Source organism: Zeugodacus cucurbitae, chromosome 6 (genome assembly GCF_028554725.1).
Source record: "Zeugodacus cucurbitae isolate PBARC_wt_2022May chromosome 6, idZeuCucr1.2, whole genome shotgun sequence".
NCBI lineage: Eukaryota > Metazoa > Arthropoda > Insecta > Diptera > Tephritidae > Zeugodacus > Zeugodacus cucurbitae.
The window spans coordinates 60,470,001-60,496,322 of NC_071671.1; the positions used below are offsets into that span (position 1 = coordinate 60,470,001).

General features: G+C 35.5%; 2 protein-coding genes across 3 annotated transcripts in view; one reads left to right on the top strand and one right to left on the bottom strand.

Annotated features, from left to right (window-relative positions):
- The window catches only part of LOC105218576 (apoptosis-stimulating of p53 protein 2), a 224,699-nt gene that overhangs the window by 178,816 nt on the left and 19,561 nt on the right, over nucleotides 1–26,322 (bottom strand). The window lies entirely within an intron of this gene.
- The window catches only part of LOC105218657 (GTP-binding protein RAD), a 115,313-nt gene that overhangs the window by 57,183 nt on the left and 31,808 nt on the right, over nucleotides 1–26,322 (top strand). For both annotated transcript variants that reach the window (XM_054233759.1, XM_011194381.3), the window contains exon 4: nucleotides 7,803–7,959. In XM_054233759.1, coding sequence (XP_054089734.1) covers nucleotides 7,803–7,959 — 157 coding nt within the window. The remainder of the gene's footprint in view (nucleotides 1–7,802; nucleotides 7,960–26,322) is intronic.

The window sequence follows — 26,322 nt, forward strand, 5'->3', positions numbered from 1 at the left end:
CGACGGACGCTTGGAAATCCAGTTATTGCGGTGGCACACATGGACACATGTGTAGTTTTAGATTTCAGCAGTCGCCTGTTGCATGCAGCTGCGGATAGAATTCACTAGAAATTGGCTATACAGGGTGAATCAAAAAAAAAAAACCAAAACAAAACGGGCGAGAATTTGAAAATGGTTGAATGGTTGAAAAATTTCTAGAGTAGTCAGTGGAATTTCCTTAACCAAGTAGTTCATCCACAAAGTACTTAGTCGATCCTATATAACCTTTTACTAAAAACGATCGGTTCTTCAACTAGACTTTGGAAAATAAACGGCATCGAAATGAAGCTCCATTTCCATGGAACTAAGTGTTTACAAAATTAGGGCAGAATTTCGAATAAATAAAGGGAGACCTTAAACTTGTAGGGCCTGAAAAATGGATACATTCCCGCGATTCCAATTTTAAATTTCAAGGTATCTCAAAAATACATGGTCTGTTTAAAAAAGTTCATCATCTACCTAGACTTTGTACTCAAAAGCCATATACCATCTGGAATCATCTGGGGCTATGAATAAAATGGGGCGAGAAGAAGTGTATTCGAACTTATTTTGATTTTCCTATCGAACGCACTTAAAGAATCTATATTTCTATAGTTCTTGAGTATAAATGTGAGAATTAATACCATAACCTGGGAGCCGACAAGAGTGCTTTAGCGGGGTCCTGACACATCTATGATGAAATATGATAAATTTCAATAGAATTATTTGGGGAAATGGATCGGAACTTACATTCCTTAGCTGGATATAATTCTGACTACCTTATGACCACGTAGACACGACTACTCAAAATACATAGTAAACTATCCTTGTATCTGGGTACCCGATCATATAGGTAAAGAAGGAAACGATAAGGCAGATGAGTTAGCTCGCTCAAGGGCAGTTGGGAATGCAGACCTTTCAGTTCTCTCAAGCGCTGCCTAAAGTAATGGATGCTAGGGGAACATCTCAGGTCCTGGAACATGTGCAACATGGGTCGTATCACAAAACTACTATGGGGTAGTGTTGACACTGGACAGACCAAAAAACTTCTTACTTTAAGCAAAAGAGAATTGAGCTGCATCACAGGGGTCATCACGGGGCACCTACCTCTAAGAGGCCACCTGCATAGACTTGGTATAGTAGAATCGGCAGAATGCAGGACGTGCGCGGAAGATGACGAGACACTAGAGCATTATCTCTTCGAATGCCCATTCTGCTGTCGGTTAAGAAGAGATACCTTCCATGGCTCCCATTACTCTAACCTGAGATAAATTGGGCAGCTGGGATGGAAAAAAACTCAGAAGCTTCGTTAAATCAACTAAGTTGTTCAGTTGATGCTTATCAGGGTACCTTCGAATTGGCAATAGAAGTAAAATTTCATAGAAACTTCCTTCCATAAATTGAAAATTTTACCTTCGAGGCAGAATTTTAAAAGAGTCCCTTTATATCGTATGGAGGCGAACAAGAAATGTGATGTTTATGGATTGCTGATTCGAGTTAGAGAACTTCCACTGTAGTTCTAAAACGTTATTTTACTTCTAATTTTAGCTTATCTGATGCCTATATATGTACATATATAATAGATACTATTATATATATTTACATTGTCATAAAATACTATAAACAAGATGATGCATTTTTAAATAATCATAAATCAACTGCAACTAAATGTGCTTTACTGCGTCATACAATTAATTGCATGTCCCTCGGGGCATTGAATTAATAGCAATTATCTGCTCGCCATTGTTGTTTTACAAGTACAACTGTTTGCATTAAGGCCAAGAATGTGCACCAACTAAATTTATTTCTAATAAATTATGGCAAAGAATGACAGTATTCGTGGCATTTTCGAATAATTCGCAAATAAACGGCGAGCCAAGTGAAAGAAGCGCGAGCTTTTTGGCACTTGGCACTACGCGGGTAATCTGTTTACTATGTTGTTATTGTTGTTCTTTCTACATGCAGCGCAGCATATTTGAAGAATCGTTGGCGTCAATGGGAAGCTATGGATGCGCCACTGAACCAAATGATTGCTAATACATACAGATATATATTCCTTTATATGTGTAGTTATAGTAAAGCTTTTTCGCTATAAATTTTCGGCGAGTAAGGCGCCACGAGCTGAATTCGTTATATATGTATGTGTAACATGTGGAAGAAGAGCGTTTTGGCAGCCAACGCCTGACCCTGACATTTACCACACTTTTAACCTCAAACTTCGTTGTTAGCAAGCAATTTGTTCACTCATACAACTGTAGGTGGTTTGCTGATCGATGTGAAAACTGTTGTGGCTGCTCTCATACCCACTCACACACTCGCTGCTGCGGTTTTAAGTACCATCGTTTGTGTAGTTCACATATTTTATGGTTTGCTGCATAAAGATGTACCGCATTGAGTATTCATCGATCATTCGAAATGGATTATGTGTGCACAAAGTACTAGGATATCAATTCTCTTAAGGCGATATTCGTTGGGGGTTAAATCATAGTCCTTAATACGTTTGCAGTGGTCGTTATCAAAATTGGGGTCTCTCATCCGAGGCTGTTGTTTCCTTTCCATTGGTAATTCGTTTTTATGTGGTGGGACCCGAACCCTACGTACAACCGCATAAGCGGGATTCGCCTTCTCACTTTAGCTCGCCTGAGGTCTGTTGGCTACTCAGAGTATACTTGGTCTAAGCCCGGAAGTTGTGAGCTGCTTGAGCCACATGCAAAAGAATCGTTCCTGGCCACTCTCAAGTGAATGACAGTCAGGAACGTTCCTCAATTAGGTGAACTTGTATAGACGACCGCATCCGCCAATAACAGAAATGGTGACTCCCTCTACAGATGAGTATAATAGGAAATAATCTTCGAAAGCTTCAAGTGTTGAACCATTACTTCTAACTTTCTTCGAAAATTAATCTTTATCTTTATTTATGATAGAGAATGTTTCCTAAAAGATCCTTTCGACAATTAAAATTAAAATCGAGAAGACAAATTGGTTTTCGGTACATTTGTAGATATATATTTATCTGAAGTTCCTCGGTTGTTTATCGGCGCTCAAGTCTGGGATTATTTTGGAGCTTTCATCTCGTGTTCAATTATAGCACCGCCAGCTTCACTCAACTCGTAAACCTACATTCCGTCTTTATATATTCCTAAAAAAACACATCTCAATCTAACACCCAGACCTATAGGAAGTACCTTCAATCCATTTATTCGCTACTTCGGTCGGTTTCAGATGCTATATTGAGTTCCAGTATCGCAAACTGTTGAACTAAGGTTCCAAGGAGTACTAACAGAGAATTCGCAATGTCTAACAATTTTTGTTCTTGAAATCAGCTCAGAATTTAGAAATAGTTCAGTCCATTTTTACTTACTAAGCAACAGTTATTTACAAACTATTGTTTCTATAAAAGCTCCTTAAAATATTAGTTAGTAGATATCTTGCGGTCTCTATATAAAAACAGAAACTCATAAATTCTCTTCAGCACAAGTCCATTAAGTAGAAATCAAAAGCAAATCATTGTCATCAAAGTTAAGCAAAACAAAGACCAACCAATAAATATAAACTAAACGCATCAAAAGCTAAAAACTAAAAGGAAAAGTGCAAAAATGAAATGGAATGAAAGTGATAAAAATCACAGTAAAATAAATGTCGCCAACGACAGCTGAGTGATTGGTATTAAAGAGTTGTCATAGAGCGCAAAAAATATAGAGCGATTGATGGCATAGCTCTATTACGAAACAAGCAACGCATAAACTACGAAGGAAAAGTATTACTGGCCCCCACAAAAGGAGCTACAACTCACAGTCATTCAGGTTTTATTATACGAACACCCTCGTTTAGAGCCATACATCACTCACGAAGTTTCGCAGCAAAGTGTTTAAAGTTTTTTTTCCCCTTCAGTCACTTTGTTTTTCGCTCACCTCTATTACTTGCCACTCACACTACTGCTGTGTATTGTTTTTGTCGTTGTTGTAGCTGGTATGTGTGTGTGACATTTCGTCAGCTGCAAATGAAGCGGTAAACCGACGCGTAGCTTGCACGCTTCACCAAACGAATCGAATGTCTGGTTTTGTGTGTTGCATACAAATTAATTTGCTTGAGTTGCCTTGGAGGGAAGAATAGTCGGGAGGAAAATGCGCATTCAACCACAACTATGCACGGGGATTACGCGTATACTGTTTGTGGTATTGTGGCGCTTAGGTTATTTGTTTTTGTGCTTTTGCACTGGTTAACAGTGTAGTTGTTGTGCTTGGCGGCTTTTGTGCACGAAGATTGTAGTCAATTTAAGAGAAAGGATTTGGCGTTTAAACTGGGTGTCTGGGGTTAAGCTATTTGTGTCCCCAGAGCATGTGTGCCATATGTATTTGCTTGGATTTTAGATTTATTTGTGTAAATCTCGGAATTTGTAAGTTAATTGAAATTATTTTTGGAGTTTAAGAAATATGGACAGGTGTTTGCTTAGAAATATTTGAGAGAGATAAGCAATCTGAGCTTCTTAGCTCAATGCTGTTAAATTTATTCACCCTTCTATAGAAATATGGTGAGGTACTTGCTCCACTCTCTCTTTATATCAATTTATAAAGCTTAATTTTTAATAATAAAATGGAAATGAAGAAATTATAGATTTAAATATAAAAAAATATTTTTTGATATAATTTTTCGAATCAATATTATCATATCCGATCTTCGTATTCTAGTCTTAGAATTATGTCTGTACACTTTGACCCATGTATCCGGTCCAATAGACTAATGAAAATCACCATACATAGTATATGTGGGTTGAGGTAATTCCCGGACCGATTTCACACATTTCCACCACCAAGGAACACTATATCTAAGACTATGCGCTCACTTAATTTTGCTAAGATATCTCACATATTAACCGATATATGCGGAATAAGCCCATCGGAAGTTTGATAATCCGAGTATAAGGTATATGGGAACTGAGGAAAGTTATGACCCGTTTTGAACCATTTTTGGTACAGAAATACACTATTATAAGAAAAAGATTCCCTCTGAAATACATTAACATATCTGAGAGATTTATCAATATTTTCGGTGAAAAATTACCCTTAGGCACTTAGTTCTTCACGTTCGATATTCGCGGCTTTGAAAACATGAAATGAAACCAGAGATGATATGTAGTAATTGTGTAAAGTTTTATTCGCGGTTCCTTATGTAGGCATTATAAAGTGAAGGAATAAGATGGAATTCAAAATTGAGTTATATGGGAAGTTGTCGTTGTTGTGAACCAAATTAATCCATTTTCCACACGTGTCATCAGGATGTCTAGAAAGTATTATGTATCGTATTGCAATGAAATCGGTCGACTAGTTTCTGAGATATGGTTTGTTTTTGATTTATAAGTGACCGACGCCACGCCCATTTAAATTTTTTTCAAAAGTCTGAATGCTGCTTCCTTCTGCCATTTCTTCTGTAAAATTTAGTGTTTCCAGTGTTTTCCGTTACTGAGTTACCGCACTTTTAGTAATTTTCAACCTAACCTTTGTATGGGAGGTGGGCGTGGTTATTATCCGATTTCAATTATTTTCATGGTGTGTGATGGAGTACGCAAGGAAACAACCTATTTGAGGTCGGAGCCACGTGGCCACTTCCCCAAAAAAAGTACATCCAAATATACCAAATTTTACATTTATAACTCTATTTCTGAGGTTGGGTAGAGATTATTGGGTAGAAATAATCTCTGGGGTTTCGATGAGTTTATTTGTATCATTTTATATATGTATATGAAAGCCTTTCTCTATAAAATACCATTTCTTACCAAGAATTTTGCCGCATCGAACTATGTTTTATACAGTGGCAATAACTGATGACTTCTTATCGAAGCTTATGCGCCAATATAATAATATTTTGAGAGCTATTACAGTTCATAGAAAATAGAAATAAATATCAAAATATGGATATAAATATAAATATAAATATAAATATAAATATAAATATAAATATAAATATAAATATAAATATAAATATAAATATAAATATAAATATAAATATAAATATAAATATAAATATAAATATAAATATAAATATAAATATAAATATAAATATAAATATAAATATAAATATAAATATAAATATAAATATAAATATAAATAAAAATAAAATATAAATAATTAATATAATATTCCTGATAAATGCAGAGTATTCCAAAAATTGGCAAATTTTATTCCCATATTTTTTTCAAATTCTATAACACGAACTGAATACATACATACATACATATACTACATTAAAAAGGAAGTCAAACGCTCATCCGTCATTACAACGAGCCTAAATTATAGTTTTTATTTTCCTACAATGTTAAAACCTAAAAAAATTACAGTATACTCTCGAAAAGTAAAGTCTCAGAAAGTAAATATTCGCGGAAAAGTTAATCACCTTTAAGATTACAAATGCACCTCGAAAAAGTAAATTTTTTAATTTACTTTTCAGAGAGTGTGATAAAAAATTCGAAACGAAGCAAGCAGCGTTTTTTACGATGTTGCAAAAACACTTACTCTCTTGTTTATCGCGTCTTTTTAGTAAATAAACTCTCCTACTTGATCCACTGGTTTAAAAATGAAAACGATACAAATCAGGTGTCAGACTTTTTGAATTGTCGTACAAAAATGGTCAGAAAATATATTGCAAAAGAAAAAGAACAAAAGAATATTCAAGATTTTTTCTCTTCATAGTAAATACATATGTATGTATGTAAATGTAAATATGTTTTTCATGTAAATCCATATGTTTTATTGAAGCAAATAAATGAATGAATTTTTTAAGTTTAAAAATGCATTTAATATTATAAAAACAGATAATTTATGTATATATTTGGAAAAGTAAATTACCCAAAATACCAATCGATTTACTTATCGAGAGTATACTGTATATCAAAGCTCGATAAGAATAAACTTTAGCAGTCAATATTATCCACTACTACTTAACATTTTTTTTAATTTTATAACTGCAAAAGTATTACCTTTTGTATAAATATGTTAGGGTTTTATGTTTGCTTAATCAACTTTAACAAATAATTTCATTAAATTTATAGCAAACCACATATGCGCCAATTAAATTGCCGGCTATCAAGTTTATTAGTTAAATTTCAGGATATACGCATAGTGATATGCACACATAAAAACCTCTCACTTTATTGTTCAGCCGACCATTGAAGCGAAAAAACGTATTGTGGCAAAACTATTTTAATTTAATTTCATGTTGCGTATACGCCACGTTGCACTAGCAGCACACTAGCTATACACAAACGACACATAAGAACAAAAACAAAACATAACATAACATAGTGCTACAACAAGAATAATGGTGAAAAGGACAGCAAGCACAAACACTTGAAAACATTGTTTGCCACACAGTGCATGCAACAAGTGTGACGCAAGAGCATATACACTTACTTAACAGAGAGCAGCAGCAGGCAAACGTTGCAGAATAAAGCAACAAAAATGGCTACGAAATAACTTATAAAGCGCAGCGGCAGCAAGCGCGCTAGAAAAAACTTTGCGAATCGGCTAAAAGTTTTAGTTTGCAACAACAATATGACGCTTCAACCTAAAGTTATTTAAGAGTTTCTGTAGTTATTGGCTTAGTCTTTAGTGGTAGAATAAATAGTTGTAGCACTTTAAGCAATAAGGAAATCAACTTTCGAGTTTACGCCCTGTACTTGTTGTAACCTTGTTTGAGATTTCTTTTCCTTGAATTTTTTCTCATTTTCTCCTGCCGCTTGCCACAAACCATATTATTAACACATTCTCACATATTTCCATGAATTGCAGGTACGTCGACGCGCTCAGGCACAGGCACAACAACAGCAACAACAACAATATAATCTGGAAAATGCGCGTTCATACTGCACGAGTGAACCGCGTCTGAGCGAAACGGAAACGCCGCCGCAAAGACGCAAATTATCGCAACGAAGACCACAACAGCATGGTAAGTACGGCCGCAACGGCACTTCTTAAACAGGTGTGCGGTATATCACGGTGTGTGTGTGTGTGTGTGTGTGTGTGAGTGCGGCTCAGTTGGCATTTGCGGGGATTAGCTTGTATTAGCGCTGCGTAAATGCCACAAAGTGTTTTATTAAACAAATAGAAATGCCAGTTTCTCCACGGTCGTGAAAAACACCCGGCAAACTAATTTCCATCGCTACTAAACTGTGCGAAAATTACTTTCAGTCATTGTGGCTATTAGCAACTTTGCGCAAAGCAAGTGAAATGTTTGGTGTATCAAGCAGCCGTAAGCGAAAACTTGAGGTTAGGTTTGTGCAGAGCTTGTGGTTCAGATATTTTTAAGTGAAATTGTGGCTAACTTGCCGTATCAAAAAGTTTACATATTGAACTAGTTGTGTGGCTTGTCGGTATAATGGAAATAACATTTAATTAATAGAAATTGCACTCAATTTCGATAAATTTTTCGGAAGCACGATTTTTTAGAATTTAGGAAATATGTTTTTTTATAATTTTTTATTTCTAAAATGTAATGCCACTAACTTCTGGTAGTTAACATATGTATGATAAGTTGTTTTCCCTATTTATCCCCGCAAAACTAATACGGCTGTGTAAATTGACGTTGAGCAACACCAAAAGCTCCGTCATGATTTGGAAGGACCTCTCCGAGCCGTTCGATACCAAACGAGGCTTCAGACAGGGTGACTCACTATCGTGCGACTTCTTCAATCTATTGCTGGAAAAAATAATACGAGCTGCAGAACTAAATCGAGAGGGTACAATCTTCTACAAGAGTGTACAGCTCGTGGCGTACGCCGATGATATTGATATCATCGGAAGCAACAACCGCGCCGTTTGTTCTGCTTTTTCCCGCATGGATAAGGAGGCGAAGCGAATGGGTCTGGAGGTGAATGAGGACAAGACGAAATATCTCCTGTCATCAAGCAAACAGTCGGCGCATTCGCGTCTTGGCTCCCACGTCACTGTTGACAGTCATAACTTCGAGGTCGTAGATAATTTCGTATACCTGGGAACCAGCATCAACAACACGAACAATGTCAGCCTCGAAATCCAGCGCAGAATAACTCTTGCCAACAGGTGCTACTTTGGACTGAGTAGGCAATTGAACAGTAAAGTCCTCTCTCGACGAAACAAAATCAAGCTCTACAAGCCGCTTATCATTCCCGTCCTGCTTTACGGTGCAGAAGCTTGGACGATGTCAACATCAGATGAGACGACACTAGGAGTTTTCGAGAGGAAAATTTTGCGCAAGATTTATGGTCCTCAGAACATTGGCAACGGCGAATACCGCAGACGATATAACGATGAGCTGTACGAGTTATACGACGACATTGACATAGTTCAGCGAATAAAAAGGCAGCGGCTACGCTCATTCGGTCATGTTGTCCGAATGGACGAAAACACTCCAGCCCTAAAAGTGTTCGATGCAGTACCCGACGGAGGAAGCCGAGGAAGAGGAAGGCCTCCACTCCGTTGGAGGGACCAGGTGGAGAACGACCTGGTTACACTTGGGATCTCCAACTGGCGCAGAACTGCGAAGGAGAGAGAGACGTGGCGCACTATCGTCAATTCGGCCATAACCGGCTAAACGGTTGCAACGCCAATCACATACATACATACTCTTACTCTAAACCTTGCCGCTAGATGGTGCTCTGCACAAATTCTTATTATACTCTCGCAACGAAAGTTGTTAAGATTCCGTTATAGGGTTGATTTCGAAAATGGACAAAATCGGACCACTGCCACGCCTACAAAATGACGAAAGGATCGCACTAGGATTTGGAAGTAATTTTTTTGGGGAGGTGGGCGTGGGCCCGCCCCCAAATAGGGTTTTTGTACATATCTCGGAAACCAATAGAGCTATATAAACCAAACTTTCTGCAGTCGGTTCTCTTACGTACCCGAAGACAGACCATGAAAATAGTTGAAATCGGATAATAACCACGTCCACCTCTCATACAAAGGTTAGGTTACTAAAAGTTGGTTAACTCACTAAGGAGAAACCTCAGAGACACTAAATTTTACAGGAGAAATAACAGAAGTAAGCTGCACTCAGATATTTTTACAAAACGAAAAATGGGCGTGGTAACGCCCACTTGTGGGTCAAAAACCATATCTCAGGAACTACTCGACCGATTTCAATGAAATTCGGTACATAATATTTTCTTGACACCCTGTGGAAAATGAATGAAATCGGTTCACAACCACGTCAACTTCCTATGTAACTCAATTTTGAATTCCATCTTATTCCTTCAATTTATAATATATACTTAAGGAACCAATGAATGATAGCGAAATAAAAATTTACACAAATACTTTATTTGAGCTGTGACATCACCTGTGGAAAAATTGTCAAAATCAGACCATGACTTTTCAAGGCCCCGAATAGTGAATATGAAGAATTCAGTGTCTCATGCAAATTTTTCACCGAAAATTTCGGTAGATCTGTCAGGTATCTTAATATTTATCTTCTAATAGTGTGTTACTGTACTAGAAATGGTTAAAAACGGGCCATAACTTCCCCTAGCTCTCGTATACCTCATTATAGGATTTTCAAATCGGGTCAAATTGTATGTTATCTTAATAAAAATATATCAATAAATTGCGAGAGAATAAAATGTTCGGTTGCACCCGAACTTCGCCTTTCTTTATTTGTTTTTTAATGATTGCATACTATATAAGATCTATTTATGAAACGGAATCTGGGTAGAAATACTAAATTTCAGATACACATACAGATGGCGCTGCTGTTGTTGAACATAAAAAATCATATATAAGTTCCCGGTGTCTAGAAATCAGGTCGAAACTTTTATCAGTTAAGCCTCACTAAAAGATGATTTTTAAACCAAAATTTATTCAATAAATTATTAGTATGCAGATTCTTTCGAAACTGGGTAAAATCGAAAAAAGGCACTATGTGGCTTTAAGAAAAGACAAATGACTGTGGGTGAAGAGTATACTAGGCGGTAGAGAAGTGGAGTATATAGTTTTTCATTTGTTTTCTACTCAAAGCTTTTATAGATTATGTCGAGCAAAGGCAACGTTTTTATTCAACAATTCAAACGACAGATGGCGCTCTAATTTGAATATTCCGAAAAACGATTTTAAGGATACATAAATGGAATTCGTTAGAATATTGTTTATAATTTTTTGAGTTGACACATATCTTCTACAAATACAGCTACAAATTTCTGGACTTTTTACTGTTTGCTAAAGTTTAGATTCAATCTTTAAATGAAAATGATATATCGTGCTGACCAGGCCCTGATTATGGGTGTTTAAACTTTTTCAAATCAATTACATTCCTTCCTTCAGGTATTCATAAAAATAAATTGGTTTCTATTCAGTCATCGAATTAAAAAGTATTTTTTAACTTGTCTTCTATATCGAAGTAGTAAAAATATTCATAATAAGCATATTAATCGGCTGTGGATTGGACCAATCTAATTTTCACCGGGAAATTAAGTCGTAAGTAAATAAAATTTTATTCAATTAATTAATTTATTCAGTTAATTAGCGAAGTTAGCCCCAAATTCGATATATATGACTTTGAAGTTCGAAAAAGGGAACCGAGTTATGGATATAATCTACATTTACCCCTTAATTTAATGGAGTATAAAATTTCCAGGCAAGTTTATATGACAGGTGCTATGAGTGTCCAATATTTTTCGATATTTAAATTTTTTATTTTTTCAAAGATCTAACTTTGACGCTTAATACCATTTTGCTTATAAGCTTGGCAGAAGAGTTTCACACACTATTAAATTAAGAGAAAATTTTGGATTACATCTATATTTTGGGATTTCTAGTAACTACATATATTCCATAATTAATAATATATTTTCGATATTGGAGGCTAACTTCGAAAATCGGCGAATACACTTTTTTTACTTAGGCCTCAATCTCCCATAAAAAATTAGTTTGGTCCAATACCCAGAAAAAAATTCGATTTTGTCGTATAGTGTGATATAATAATCATTATCACTCACTGCCTATGTCGTTTCAAATCTAATAAAGCGGAAACTCAACAACTGAGTCAATGTAGCATTACAACTTACTTTCACGATTGACACAGAATCTCTCAAAGTTAATATTTAAACCAATTCAGTCGTAGCTCTTCTCCTTATTTTCTTATTTGCGAGCAGCCTACACAGCTATTTATCAAAGTGAAACCTCAACTCAACTCAACTAAGCGCTCAAGCGTCGACCATTTTCAGCTTTTACTTTACTTTTCATTTTCTTCGCACTTTCTGTTGAAGTTAATTGCAAAACTTTCTGTCCTTAATTAACTACAACATTTCACTTGCATATAAGCGCGTTAGTTTAAAGCAATGTAGCTCAGGATGTGCTTAAGGTTAGCGTGTTTGTAAGGCAGCTTTTACTTTCAAACGCTAAAACTGAACTTTTACAACAGTCTGTTGGGATAAAAGCGCGTCGCGTTCTGCCTCATTAATTTAGATGTTTTAAAAAAATGCAAAAACAAGTTGTGATGGCAATTCGCAGTCATTATTGCAAATTTTAAAATTAATCAATTAAGTAGCCTGAAGGAAGCCTTGAGACCGACTTGTAAGCCTGTTGCTCACTTCATAGTCTGTGCTTTTGTCTGCAGATTTTCAAAGCTGATTGATTAAGTATTGAATTTGCATCAATTTTAAGTACTTTAATACCAACAGACTTAAATTTAATTCACCTTACTGCATCAAGCTTTTCCCCCCTTAAAAACAAATGTTACGCCGTGTCGCCCACAAGTGCATGTGATAGAAGCACAGCATGAGCACATATCCAGCTGTAAAATTACAGTTGCAATTTAATTCTACAATTCGTCATTTCAAAAGTGCTCTCAAAGCCGAGTAACTGCATTTTACTATGGCCTTTAAAGCTAATCGCTTACAAGTCATTGGCGTCAAGTGGCAGCGCGCTACTTTATTATCTCCTATCAACGCGCTTTTAGTAAAATTTTTATTTGCCAACGCAGCATTAAATTTGCCTCAGTTCAGTCACTACTCCTACACAATGGTGCTCAATACGTTTTCATGCTTATAAATTGCTGTTAAATTATGCGCTCACAGTGTTGTAAGTCAACAAGTCACTCGAGATTATGACATTCGCTGTCGATATGCCAAAACAACTTAAGCATTTTGCTGTAAACAGGCAAGGGAAGTGGGCAAGTCTGGCGCCAAGATGCCAATTTATGTTGAACGACACAGCATGTGCCTGAGCTAAACAATCTTCATTAGTTATTTTTATATTAAACAGGATACGGCGCACAGTGGGTTGAAAGTGATAAAGAATTTAATAAATATTTTAAGGTGTTAGGGAAATATAATTTATTGCTGGTAGAAGATAGTGAGTAGATACATGAACTCTCCTATTTTTTTGGTAATTTTTTCTCTTATTATAACTGTTAACTAGTTAAAGGAATAAAATTATTTAATGTTAACCTTTGACCTCGCATATACAAAATTTTAAGAAGAACTATATAAATAATTTCATTAGTTAATAAAAAGAAGTTGAAATCAAAATTTTCTTCATAAAACCTAAATTCTAACATTAATTTAAAAATCTAATTTAAAACCCTAATTTAAATATTTTAACTCTCACCTGCGCAAACTCAACCCACTGTGCGTTGTATCGCAATTAAACGGTTGCTTGTTGAACTTAACTAACTGTAGCGATTAAAAACTTTAGCAGCAGCAGGAGGTCACTTGTATAAATTACTAATTACCTTGTCATTTCGCTGGCTGGGTGCACACAGGAAAGCGACTATGTAAAATTAAATTTCAAGGACTCTCAACTGGAGTAGGCAAATATTAGGTTTCAAGGGTCAAATAAATTGTTTGGAAGTAAGAAAATATTTAATTTCTATACGAAATACTACCAAATAATATTTGTAATTTTTTTTTGTTTTTCGAGCAACTACTTGATATAATTTATTATTTATATCTAAACAAATGTTTCGAATACAAACAATTTTAAAGCGTTGAGAAATCTAAGACTGACTGCTGTAATAAGTCCAACACTTGCTAGAGTCAATACAGTAGCGTAATTGTTGGGAAATAAATTTGTACCAAGCATTTTATTACCACTATAAGGGCAAATTCACGAAATAAAAATATTACAAAAGTAGAAAAAGAAGAAAAGTAAGAGAAGAAGGAAAATAAAATTATGTAACACAATGGAATGGAAGTATAAAAGTTGATGACATGCAGGGTACAACAAATGAAATAAATGGTCCGCACACAGTAAATGAACAGCGAAACCTAAGCGAGGAGAGGTTATGACCGAATCAACAGTGGGCCATTGACATGTTGACGTTAAGTGTCACATTTATTGACCGAATTATTGAGGCCGGACATTGAACTTGGCGGTATAAATAAGCAAGTGGCAAGCAAATAGTTACAATTTGCGATATATATAGACATATATATAATTATGATGGAATTGTATATTAACTTAGTAATTAATATTTGATATGTAACATAGCATTTGATGCTGTGACTTGCCGATTGGCGAAATTTTTATCGCAGTTGCTCGTAAATTGCTTTCAATAGCTGCTGCTGTCAAATGATTGTGAGAGAGAAACAACGGGATCTTACATTCAATGAAAGTAAAAACAAGTAAGGAAAGGCTAAGCGAGTGCAACCGAACATTTTTTACACTCGCAATTTATTGATATAGTTTTACTGAGATAACACACAATTTGGCCCATTTATTCAGCATAAAGTCTAAAATACTCGTAATAAATTGTATATAGGGGCTGAGGTAATTCCTGAACCTATTTCATTCATTTTCAGCATCAATAATACACATAATTTTGCTAAGATATCCCTCATATTAACTAACCGTATTTTTGACAAATCTCTAATTAGGTATATGGGAGCTAGGGGAAGTTATGACCCGATTTTAATAATTTTTGGTACAGAGACACATTATTGGAAGAAAAAGATTCAAAGATTCTGAATTTAATTAAAATATCTGAGAGATTTGCCTATATTTTCGGAGAAAAAATCGAAGCACTGGGTTCTTCATGTGCGATATCCGGGGCCTTGAAAAGTTATAGCCCGATCTCGACAATTTTCCCACAAGTGATGCCACAGCTCAAATACAGCACTTCTATAAAGTTTTATTCCGCTATCTTCCTGGGTTCCTTATGTATATGTATGTATATCTAAAATGAAGGAATCAGATGGAATTCAAAATTGAGTTATTTGGGAAGTAGGCGTGTTTGTGAACCAATTTCGCCCATATTCCGTCCGTTAGGATGTTTAGAAAATATTATATACCGAATTTTTATTTAAATTGGTCGCGTAGTTTCTAAAGTATGGTTTTTGACGCTTAAGTGGGCGACGCCACGCCCATTTTCCACTTTTTTTTAATCTCATTGCAGCTTCCTCCTGTCATTCCTTCTAAATTTATTTACGAAACTCGAATTCCTTGCGTCAAACGTTACATTTACATTTTTAGGGTCAAATTAGCTTCAGGTTTTAGCTGCTTTTCTGTTTTAAAAAGCCTTAACCTAAGATAGACACTTGTTTCCAGACTTTAACGGACTTTTGGGTGCCAAATTGAACCAAGGAATGGTGATGTCAGTTGTTCACCCAGGTTACGAGATGACCCTTCGTTGTTTTTCTGGTGTTATATATAGCGTTTCTTCTACAATTGGATCACAATCAAATAAGACATTCCTCAAAAGAATTTGAGAAGAAGAACCATGCTTCAGTCAGAGATGTCACAGTGATAATATTATTTCTATATTATATCTGACCATTCTCATTAATTAATGCCTTGAAAATGTTGAAATTGTTCCAACTTTATTAATGGAAAGGCGAACGGGTATGCTCAAACCCTAACTCTTTACCGTACAACAATACATATCAAAGAAGTTACAGCGCGCCTTTGCTTTTCACTTTATTTATCAGCGTTTCAAAGCCCTTAAATATGCTACAGCCTTTAAAGGTAATTAGAAAACTTTTCATTTTCAATTTCATTAGCAACAAAATCAAACGAAAGTATTCAATATATTTATATGAAGTGTGTGTGAAATACACACCTACTTCTCTATGAAAAAAATGTTCAGCGTTAGCAACCTGTAAAGGAAACAAGGCGTAAATAGGTGGCCACGGTTCAAACAAAGTACTCATTTAAATCATGGGAGTAAAATTCAAAGCAACAAACACATACCATACACACATAAAAGCACACCTCACATTCATTAAAACTTCACGCAGAGCTCCAATTTAATTTCCTTACTTCAAAATAGCTGGGCGTAACACTGTTTTCGGAAAAGGGGCGCCAAATGAGTTGCTCAAGCGCGACTAGCACACATACAACATAGGAATATACTCACTTATGCTTGAATAAAGGGGATTTTCGCGCCTTTGAAGTCAATATTGATTGTATTTTTCTTCAGCCGATAACAACGGAAATTAAAACTGTAATTTCGTAGAATGCGCTTGACGTTAGAAATGCTTATGTGTGCACATGAGTCTTTAATTTTATTTTTCTTTTTTCGCTGGTTTCTAAAGCTTGAGTAGAAGTTTCACTTTAATTTCCATTTCATACGATTTTACTCAGTTTCAACAATTTCCACAACCAAAAGTTGCCAGTGTTAACCACTTCCGCTGAACGCTACGCTCTTGTTTGCGCCAAATTAATTGCATTTTAGGGCGGCTAATTTGTAAGTGCCTGCCTGTGAGGCAAGCATAACGAGCACAGCGGTGCAATGCATATACTTTTGCCACTTCAACTTGTGTTGTTGTTTGTGCAAACTCATTTGAATCAATTTGCTTGGACCCTCTTCAAGTGATTACAACCGAAAATGTGTCGAAAGCATTGCAGCTTCGCAGCAGTCGCGGTGAAAAGGGTCAGTGAGCCACGTGATACAATACAGTTTAACCGTTATCACTCATTCATTCATTCATTTAACTGTGAACATGCTGCGTATTTTAATGAAACTTTGTTTCAACAAATTAATTTGTCTATTTAATTCTGGGAAATTTGAAATTCCAGGTAATGCATGTTTTAATATAAATTAATTGCAAAAATAATCGTATTTATTATGAAGGATTGTCGTCAACCTGCGAAGAAGGTGAAGTGCCTAGGGATTTTTGCTATTAGAAAACTCGCGTGTACGCCGAATATCCAGAAGAGACCTAAAGTTGTTCTTTGGCTCTATAAAACTTTATTGAAAGCTTAGCGGGGTTTTGGTAAGGTGAAAGACACCGATAAAGACTATCTAGCTAAGAAGATTGAGACTTTTGAATAACGTGTTTTCATCAGCATTTGTGGTCCGCTAAAGACATACCAATTATAGCACTTAATCATAGTCTGTCCTTAACTGTGCAGTTAGTCGTATGAACGTGAGTGTTGTCAGTCGTATAGTAAAGGGAGCTTGGCGAGCCCGGATTATAGTAATTCACAATCGCAAGATCTTTTTTAACGAAACAAAACGTGAGATATCTAGTGAGCTTCTCAAATTTTCCCTACTTTTACGGGTTTTAATGGATCATTGTAAATATATATGAACATCGACAATAGTCGTCACATATATAATGTATAGAAATTGTTTGGAATAAGAAGAGGTGAACGATCTTAACATCTTTAGGAATTCAATATATATAGAAGTGTGATGCATTCAACAGGCACAGCACTTTTTTTACTTCACAAAAGACGGTCTGTGGGAACTATGATGTAGTTTTGAGCAAAAGTTCGATAGAATCATATTTGTCAGACTTATATTTAAACGAGTTGGAGGTGGCGTCATTTCGGAAAAATTAGATACCAGAATCGACTGCTGACTACCAAATCACTGTAGCGTCTTTCAAGCAGAGATTACTGCAATAAAGGAAAGGCTGCTTGTGTTGGCAAAGAGGAGAAATATATTTTTATATTTTTACAGACAGCCAAACGGCTTTAAAAACACTTAAGATCCTATGGATTTCCTCTCAGATAGTAAAATAATGCCATGACATGGAGCTTACTTCTTACTACACGTTAAACTTCCAATGGGTTTCTAGGTGAAGCGGAGGAACTAGCCCGATTGGGTAAAACCATACAATTGAATTCAAGTAAAGGGGATAATGCATGACGTTGGCCACTTGTAGACACTTAAGCGATAAGCAGTTTATAGACTAGGCTGAATCCCGGTAGCAAATAACTATGACTTGCTCAACTAGCAGGCATATGTCGTCTAATTGGAATTAAGGCCGTACGTGCCAGCTACTGAAATTTTAATGGAAGGACATAAGAACTATAGTTGAAGTGCTAACTGGTCATTGTCTGCTAGGAAGACATGCTGACAGACTGGGGTTTTAAACAATGGCTACTGTAGGAGCTGCCAAGAAATAGAAGAAGAGGAGGCTGTTGTATATCTGCTATGTGAATGAAAAGAATCGCAACATTCGAACACGGTTTTCTCGACGACATCTCGGAGGTTGTACACATTAAACTGGTTGAGTTGTTCAACTTCATAAAAGCCACAGAGTGGTTCAATGAGAACACTCTAGTGTAAGGGGATTAGAGTCGCGGTGGATTCACAATGGGCCTTCTAAACTACTAACAATACGAGTATGCGTCATCTGACAATCACTTTACCTACCTACTTATCTATATTTATACTCTCGCAACAAAGAAATAGAGAGTATTATAGTTTTGTTCACATAACGGTTGTTTGTAACACCCAAAACTAAACGAGTTAGATATAGGGTTATTTATATATACCAAAGTGATCAAGGTGAAGAGTGGAGTTCAAATCCGAATGTCTGTCTGTCCGTCCGTCCGTCTGTGCAAGCTGTAACTTGAGTAAAAATTAAGATATCTTGATGAACTTGGCACACTTATTTCTTGGCGCCATAGAAAGGAAGGAAGGTTGTTTTCGAAAATGAGCAAAATCGGACCACTGCTACGCCCACAAAATGGCGAAAACCGAAAACACATAAAGTGCCATAACTAAGCCATAAATAAAGCAATGGAAATAAAATTTGGTATGAAGGATCACACTATGACGGGGCATATTTGGATGGAATTTTTTTTGGGAAGTGGGCGTGACCCCGCCCCCTACAAAGTTTTTTATACATATCTCGCAAACCAAACTTTCTGCAGTCGTTTTTTTAGCCACTTCCTAATACAGTCCAAAAATGAAAGAAATCGGATAATAACCACGACCACCTACCCTACAAAGGTTAGGTTGAAAATTACTAAAAGTGGGTTAACTCATTAACGAAAAACGTTAGAAACACTAAATTTCACATAGGAAATGACAGATGGAAGATGCACTCAGATTTTTTTACAAAATGCAAAATGGGCGTGGCGTCGCCCACTTATGGGTCAAAAACCATATCTCAGGAACTACTCGACCGATTTCAATGAAACTTGGTTTGTAATAGTTTCCTTACATCCCAATGATATGTTGTGAAAATAGGCTAAATCGCTTCACAACCACGTCTACTTCCTATATACCAGAACTTTGAAGACAATCTGAATCGTTTGCTTTACAACATATAAAGTAAGTACTAGTGAAGATATCGGTGCAGAACTTTGCACAAATACTATGTTAATAGTGTGGCAGCCCCATTCTAAAAATCGCCGAAATCGGACCATAGGTTTTTAAGGCCCCATATATCGAACACGAGGACCTCGGTGCTTCTAACCTAATATTATGTTTTCCAACTTTCAATGGACTTTATACAATATATATGACGAATATGTGGGTCAAATTGTGTATTATATAATATAAATAAAGTTAAATAAATAAATTGTTTGCAATCAATAATATTAATTCAACTGCATATCAATGGAAACAGCTGAACAAACGGCTGGACCGAGTGTATGAAATAAATTGGAAAGTAAACAAAAAAGATGGTCGACTGTTCCATTAATAGGTGGTTTTGGATTGTCTACAAATTATAGCGTTATGTTATTTTATTCCTCTTTTGTATGAGTTTTCAAGAGGAGGTTTTTAAAAATAAAAATATCGAATATATATTCAAATTTAGGTTTCGGCCGCAACTGTATTTCATTTCTAATCAAGTAATTAAAATTTCACAAAATATTTTCCTTAAATTGACTTGTTTTCAAACACTTTTTTTAATTCCATAAAATTTTGAAATGTATTCCCCTTTTACTGTCCCCTCTAGTGTATTGTAAGCAAAAATAAAATGCATCAACAATATATATAAATGCATTACACACACAATTGTACACAGAAATAGCAAACTGCATGCCATGGATAATGCAATTATTTGCACGGCTCATACGCACAAGGAAATATTTTTACACCATTTTTATACTATTTACACAGTATTTTCCGGTATTTTTGTTATTGTTTACCAAGCAACAATGTTGTTATTGTTTATACGAGTATTTTCATTGGCCATTGATTGTGCAATTAAATAATCTTTTGCAACGTTATATAGCCACAAATATATATAATTTCTACAACATTTATTGCTTTATTGTTGTTGTGAAATGTGGTTGTATGGCTGTGTAAGTGCCTCATTTCACTTGTCACTTTCTTTGTGTATACATATATGTATGTATATTGTTGTTGTTGCATGCCACACATATGTAGGCTTTCACTTCATGAGGAGAAATGTTGTATTATATAGCCAACAATTCAATTTATCACATAAAAATTGTTATGAGAAACTAAGGGAAAAAAATAGAAGAAAGCATAAGCAAATAAATGGAATAAAAATAGAAACAAAAGGCGACACTCAAAGCGCCGGCCACTGCCATAAACACACACATATTTGAGGTTAAATGCATCTGATGTTAAGTGCCAACTAACACACTTTCATAATGTCAAGCGGAGGTGAAATGGGCGCCTATAAGCGCCAGCAGCATAAATGAATGAAGACAAATAAATGTGAATATGAGTGTGTGTTTGTGTCATAAAAATGGGTCAGGCATGTTTTTATTAATAATTTTTCAATATGTCGCTTGCACTTCATTCAATTAACTTGGACACTTGGCACTCTGCTGCTGCTACTGCTACTGAAGCCACCGCCCACCCCAATAGAAAACACCAAGCGAATGTGTCTCTGTTTATTTAGCGCTACTCTACTCTGTTGTGGGAAATATCGACGAGTGTATGTATGTTTATTTGTGCTGCAGCCACAGCATCCGTGCGATGAACTGCCAATGGCAGTCTCTTTTTTTCCCAATGATTCACCATCACTTGAGCAAATAAACGCTGGTGCACAAAGTACTGCTTTTGCTGTTATTTTTTTTTTTATTTTTTTGTATATAGTGAGTGTTGTGTGTGATATAGTGGCTTATTGCACTATTTATTTTCATGTTAACAGCAAACTCATTCTCCCGTCATTTATTGATATTGTTGTTGTTACTTGTCAAAAAAACATACTTTCAATTACAAATAGTTTATGCGATCACTCGAGGCGGAGTGAAAATGTAATGCCAAATTTGTTTAAATTTTTAACAAATTATTGTCGATGTAGTATGTATTTTTAACAATATTGTTTGTTCTGAAAGACAGAGCTTGGAACTTTCATACCATAGTGTATGATGTCATATATTGGTTATATGGAATTGAGTAACTTTTTCGACGACTTCTTTTTATTTGACCGATTTCATTATTATTTATTAAATTAAATTTTTAATTAACCCCATTAAATATTGGCCGATACAGCATAAAGTTATTGAGATGGTTCCACCTCTTTATATACTCGTAATATACTAATTCAATAGGGACGCTATATTTTTTCCTACTCTTTTGGCATTTCTCTTCCGTAATGTTTGCCATTCCATCATGGAAAGATATACGATCCAACAACGAGTCGAAATTATTAAAATTTACTACCGAAATTCGGAGTCAGTGGCTTCAACTTTAAGAGCGCTACGTCCAACATAACGATGAGGCTCATTTCTGGCTGAATGGCTTCGTCAATAAGCAAAATATGCGTTATTGATCAGGCAGCAATCCACGCGAACTCCAGGAGTCACCATTGCATCTCGAAAATTACGGTTTGATGCGGTTTATGGGCCGGCGGCGTCAATGGGCCGTACTTCTTCCATGATGATCAAGACCAGCACGTTACTGTGAATAAAAATCGCTACTGCTCAGTGATAACCGATTATTTTTGGCCCAAATTGGATAAAATGGACTTGGACAATATATGATTCCAACAGGACGGCGCCACAAGCCACACAGCGAATGTCACAATCGATTTATTGAAAACCAAGTTTGGTGAACGTGTTATCTCCCCAAATTGGCCCAGTCAATTGGCCGCCTCGGTCGTACGATTTGACGCTGTTAGACTATTTCCTATGGGGCTTCGTATGGTCTACTTCTCTGGACTACTCTGGATTGATAAACTCTAGACTTCTGCAAGTGTGCCGTATGCCATCACAAAGAATTTCATTGATGTGCCAAACCGTTTTTGTTTTGTTTTTTTTTTAATTTTTGAAAAACCCTTTATATGGAAACTAGAGAGAAGTTAGGGCCCGCACTATAGCCAGGAAAACATGTCCGCTTAATTTCATTAAAAACAAATATATTTATCAATAGAAACGGTATGAAGTTAACCGGATAGTTAATATATGGAGACTAAGAAAGTTCTGCAGCGATTTGATCCCTTGTTAACCCGGAAGTCACATTATTAGCAGAAAACATATTTACATTAAAACATCCCACAAGCTGATTGATATTTTTGCCATAACATCAGCGATTGGTCCTCAGGTTCTCATATTCGGAATCTGTGGACTTGAAAAGTTTTAATCGATCAGTTTTAGATGAGAGCTGCAACACCTCGAAAGCACAATTTTTGCAACAATTTTTCAGAAAATTTCATTCCGATATAGATTTTTCTTTTGGAAAGTAAGAAAAAATCTGATAATCTACTCAAAAATTATAGTAAAGTAGGCGTGGCCGATGTTTTTAAAAATGTAATATTGGGATGTTAGAGTAGTTAGAGTAATTTTAAGCGCCGATTTTGGTGGTATGAGATTTCATGAGAATGAATTCGTCAGATCATTTCAATACACATATACATATATTACCAGCGGTAAATCAAAACATTTATTGATCATTTTCAAGCCCAGAATTTATGAAACACATTAATTAGTTTGCGGAATCAACATTTTCTTACAAAAATTATTATTCTAACGTCTTCTACCAATACTTACTCACTTGTAGTTGTCTGCAAGCTATCATTAGGTCAATATCATATCAAATCTCGTATGTTCTTTGCTCTTTATACATCAACAGTATTTTTGTTTCTTGACTACTAACGCTAATCACATCATCAAAGTGAAGTTAATTTAATTTTAGTGTTTTATTTTTTTGAAATGAGAAAACTAATGAAAATGTTTAATGCAAACGGTCATTAAGATAATCTTTGCTTTCGTTTGTAGTAAAGCTACATTTTTTTGGATGCAACTCACGTCATTAATTTATTTGCGCTCACTGAAACACAGATAACACCACACAAGCATCAAATATATTTTTACTTTTAAAGTAAAGCAAAATAGAACCATGTTTGTTGTTGTTGTGGCGCAATAAATAACTATATTATTGGTGCTGTTGTAAATTCACTTTAAATGCCATTACACGTGTTGTACTCACTAGGCGTTTAAGTAGCAAACGTGTGTATGTTATAAAGTATATATATTCTCACTCACACATTCTGTGATCGTCCATAATATGTATGTCACTCACATCGCATCTACTAGTCATTACATACATACGACTTACTACGAGCAATCATTCTCGCCAGAATGTCACCGAGTATCCTTGCAACGTCACGCCTTGTCATACCATACAAGCATATTCCTGACGCTTTGGCAAGCATTTTAAGCACTTACAGAAAGATTTCATTACGCAACTATACATATACATACACACTCATACATATGTTGCTGCATTTCTGCGGTGTTGTTGATGGTGATGATGGTAGGAAATACCTACAAAACACATGTATACAATATAGAGCAGAGACAAGCGAGTGTGTCTAAGTGACTACCGCATTTAATTCGAGAAATTTATTTAATAATTCCACAGGATGGATGGACTTAAGTGCTTTAAAGTTACGACATACATAAATGTTTGAAAATGTTAACTTTTAAAGTTAATTATATTTCTTTGTAGGAGTATATATACAAAAATACAGTTGGATTGTATAAACGTTAATACTTGCAGGTAACTTTGAGCGACAATCTCTCAAGAGAGTATGTATGTAGTATGATGAAAACATTTTAATCTCAAAGTCAACGCATAAAATTGGTTAATTAAATGATGCAATAAAGATTGAATGAGATGTTGACATCTTTGTTATCTAATATGATGGAAAAGCATAAATTGAAATTGAACTAAATTCAAAGTCAGTTCGTAAATAATATATGACATGACATATATAATATGTATAACATGTGGACGAATCATTTTGAAGTCATCACAAATTTATTAAGGCGAAGAAAAAGCAAAAACAAAATGCTTTAGCTTTAGTCTCTCAAAGAGGAAGATATGATTCTATTTCAGCATCTTCTTATGAATTTGATAAATGACAACTGGGTCCCTCTTTACAAATAAATAGAGGGAGACGAGCCTTGCTGAGCGCAAAAAACTCATTGGAACTCCTAGACTATGAACCATGTCAGCCCGCTGAGGTTCATCAGTTCCAAAATAATCTTCTAAACTGCCAACCGATCACCATTTTCTAATCATGAGACTAGCTATTTCTTCTAGATCATTAAACCAACCATTCCATGGAGATCAAGTACAAAAAAAATGTCGATTTAAGAGGTCTGACAACTCTTAACTAGCTTCCAGGTCTCAAATAGAACGCCATAACCTATCACAAATACCAATCAGGCAATTTATAGTAAAAATCATGGGATTGAGTTGAGACCCAATTAAGCTCTAGCCTCAGTATGCTTCTCAAGTATTGAACCAAGCGTTAGTAGTCTGCTCAAAATCTTTACAGTAACTGTATGTTGAATGTGATGGTCGAATTTCCAACGTCTTCGTGAGAAAGACTAGGTGTGGTTAAAAAGCTTACAATTCTGGAAACTGGAACTTAAGATTTTAAGACAATTTTGCGGATGTATATAACCCATACAACCATTACTCTAAAAAGAGGGCAAATGAAAAATTAAACAGTAAATTTTTCTGAGGTCTGTACATATATCCCATAATATTTATCGCTAAATCAACACTCAACCAAGAAATCATATGAATAAGCCCGAACGCACTTCATGCACCTTATAGCAAAGGAGTAGCACGGCGCTAAAAATATTTACATTTAATAATCAACGATTTTGGACTCAGCAGGTGCAAACAGCTGGAGCAGCCACGTGTGAGAGGCATCAAAGCAAAACATAAACTTTAAGCAAGCAGTAATAATAACAGAAGAGTCGAAAAAATATCACCCCACAGAGTTGCCATTAATCAGAAGTAGGCGATTGATTTATGGCTTTCACGTTAAAGTTCTTAAAGCGTAAATATGTGAGAGGAGAGCAGGAAGCTTGAAGGCAACCATTAAACTGTCGCAACGCTGATGAGCAATAAAAAATACGATGGAAAATATGGACGCATATCATAAATTCATATGAGCATAAAATGAAGAATGCGAAAAAGCAGCGGCTAAGAAAGCAAAGAAGCCTCAGTAGCCACCTTAAAAATCAAAAGCCATAAAAAGCATAAACAAAAAAGTGTAAAAATAAAGCGAAATAAGAATATTCAAGTTAATATTATTGCATCGTAAAAAACTTAAAGCGAAGGAGCTCATAAATTCTCAACTGAGATTCGCGTTGAACTCAAGTAAATCTGGCAAATTTCTTTTACTGTCACTCCACTTTCACAACTCGCTGTCGCAACGCTGCGTTGACGGGTGTCAACTTCAGGTTTCCACAGTAGGAAGCATTCAAGTTTGCGCTATTATTAAGCATAAGTGAGCTGACAGTGCTCGCATGCTTTCATTTTTTATGAAGTTTTCTGCGTCAAATAGACAGAAGTTTTTACTCGCTTACTTTCTATGGAAAACTCAAAAGTTGACTTAAAATGTTTGTGACACACACGCTTTGTAGCTGAGGAGAATATGAAAGCAAATATGTGGCTTTAAAGTTGCGTAAAATGCGCTTTCAGGGATTTAAGCCAGTGCGCCTAAAGGTATGCTACATATTTATGTGGGTATAAATAAAATGTTCGCCAAAGCCTTCGCTATATATTACAGCATTTAAGGAGATTAAGGTGAAATTGTTTCAGCGGAGCTTTGTGTCTTTAAAAAATGTACTGATGGGAACAGTTTAAATACTTTAGTCAGTATTATTTATATAAATCTTTTCTTAGGAAAGTTGTTGGTGTTATATTAAT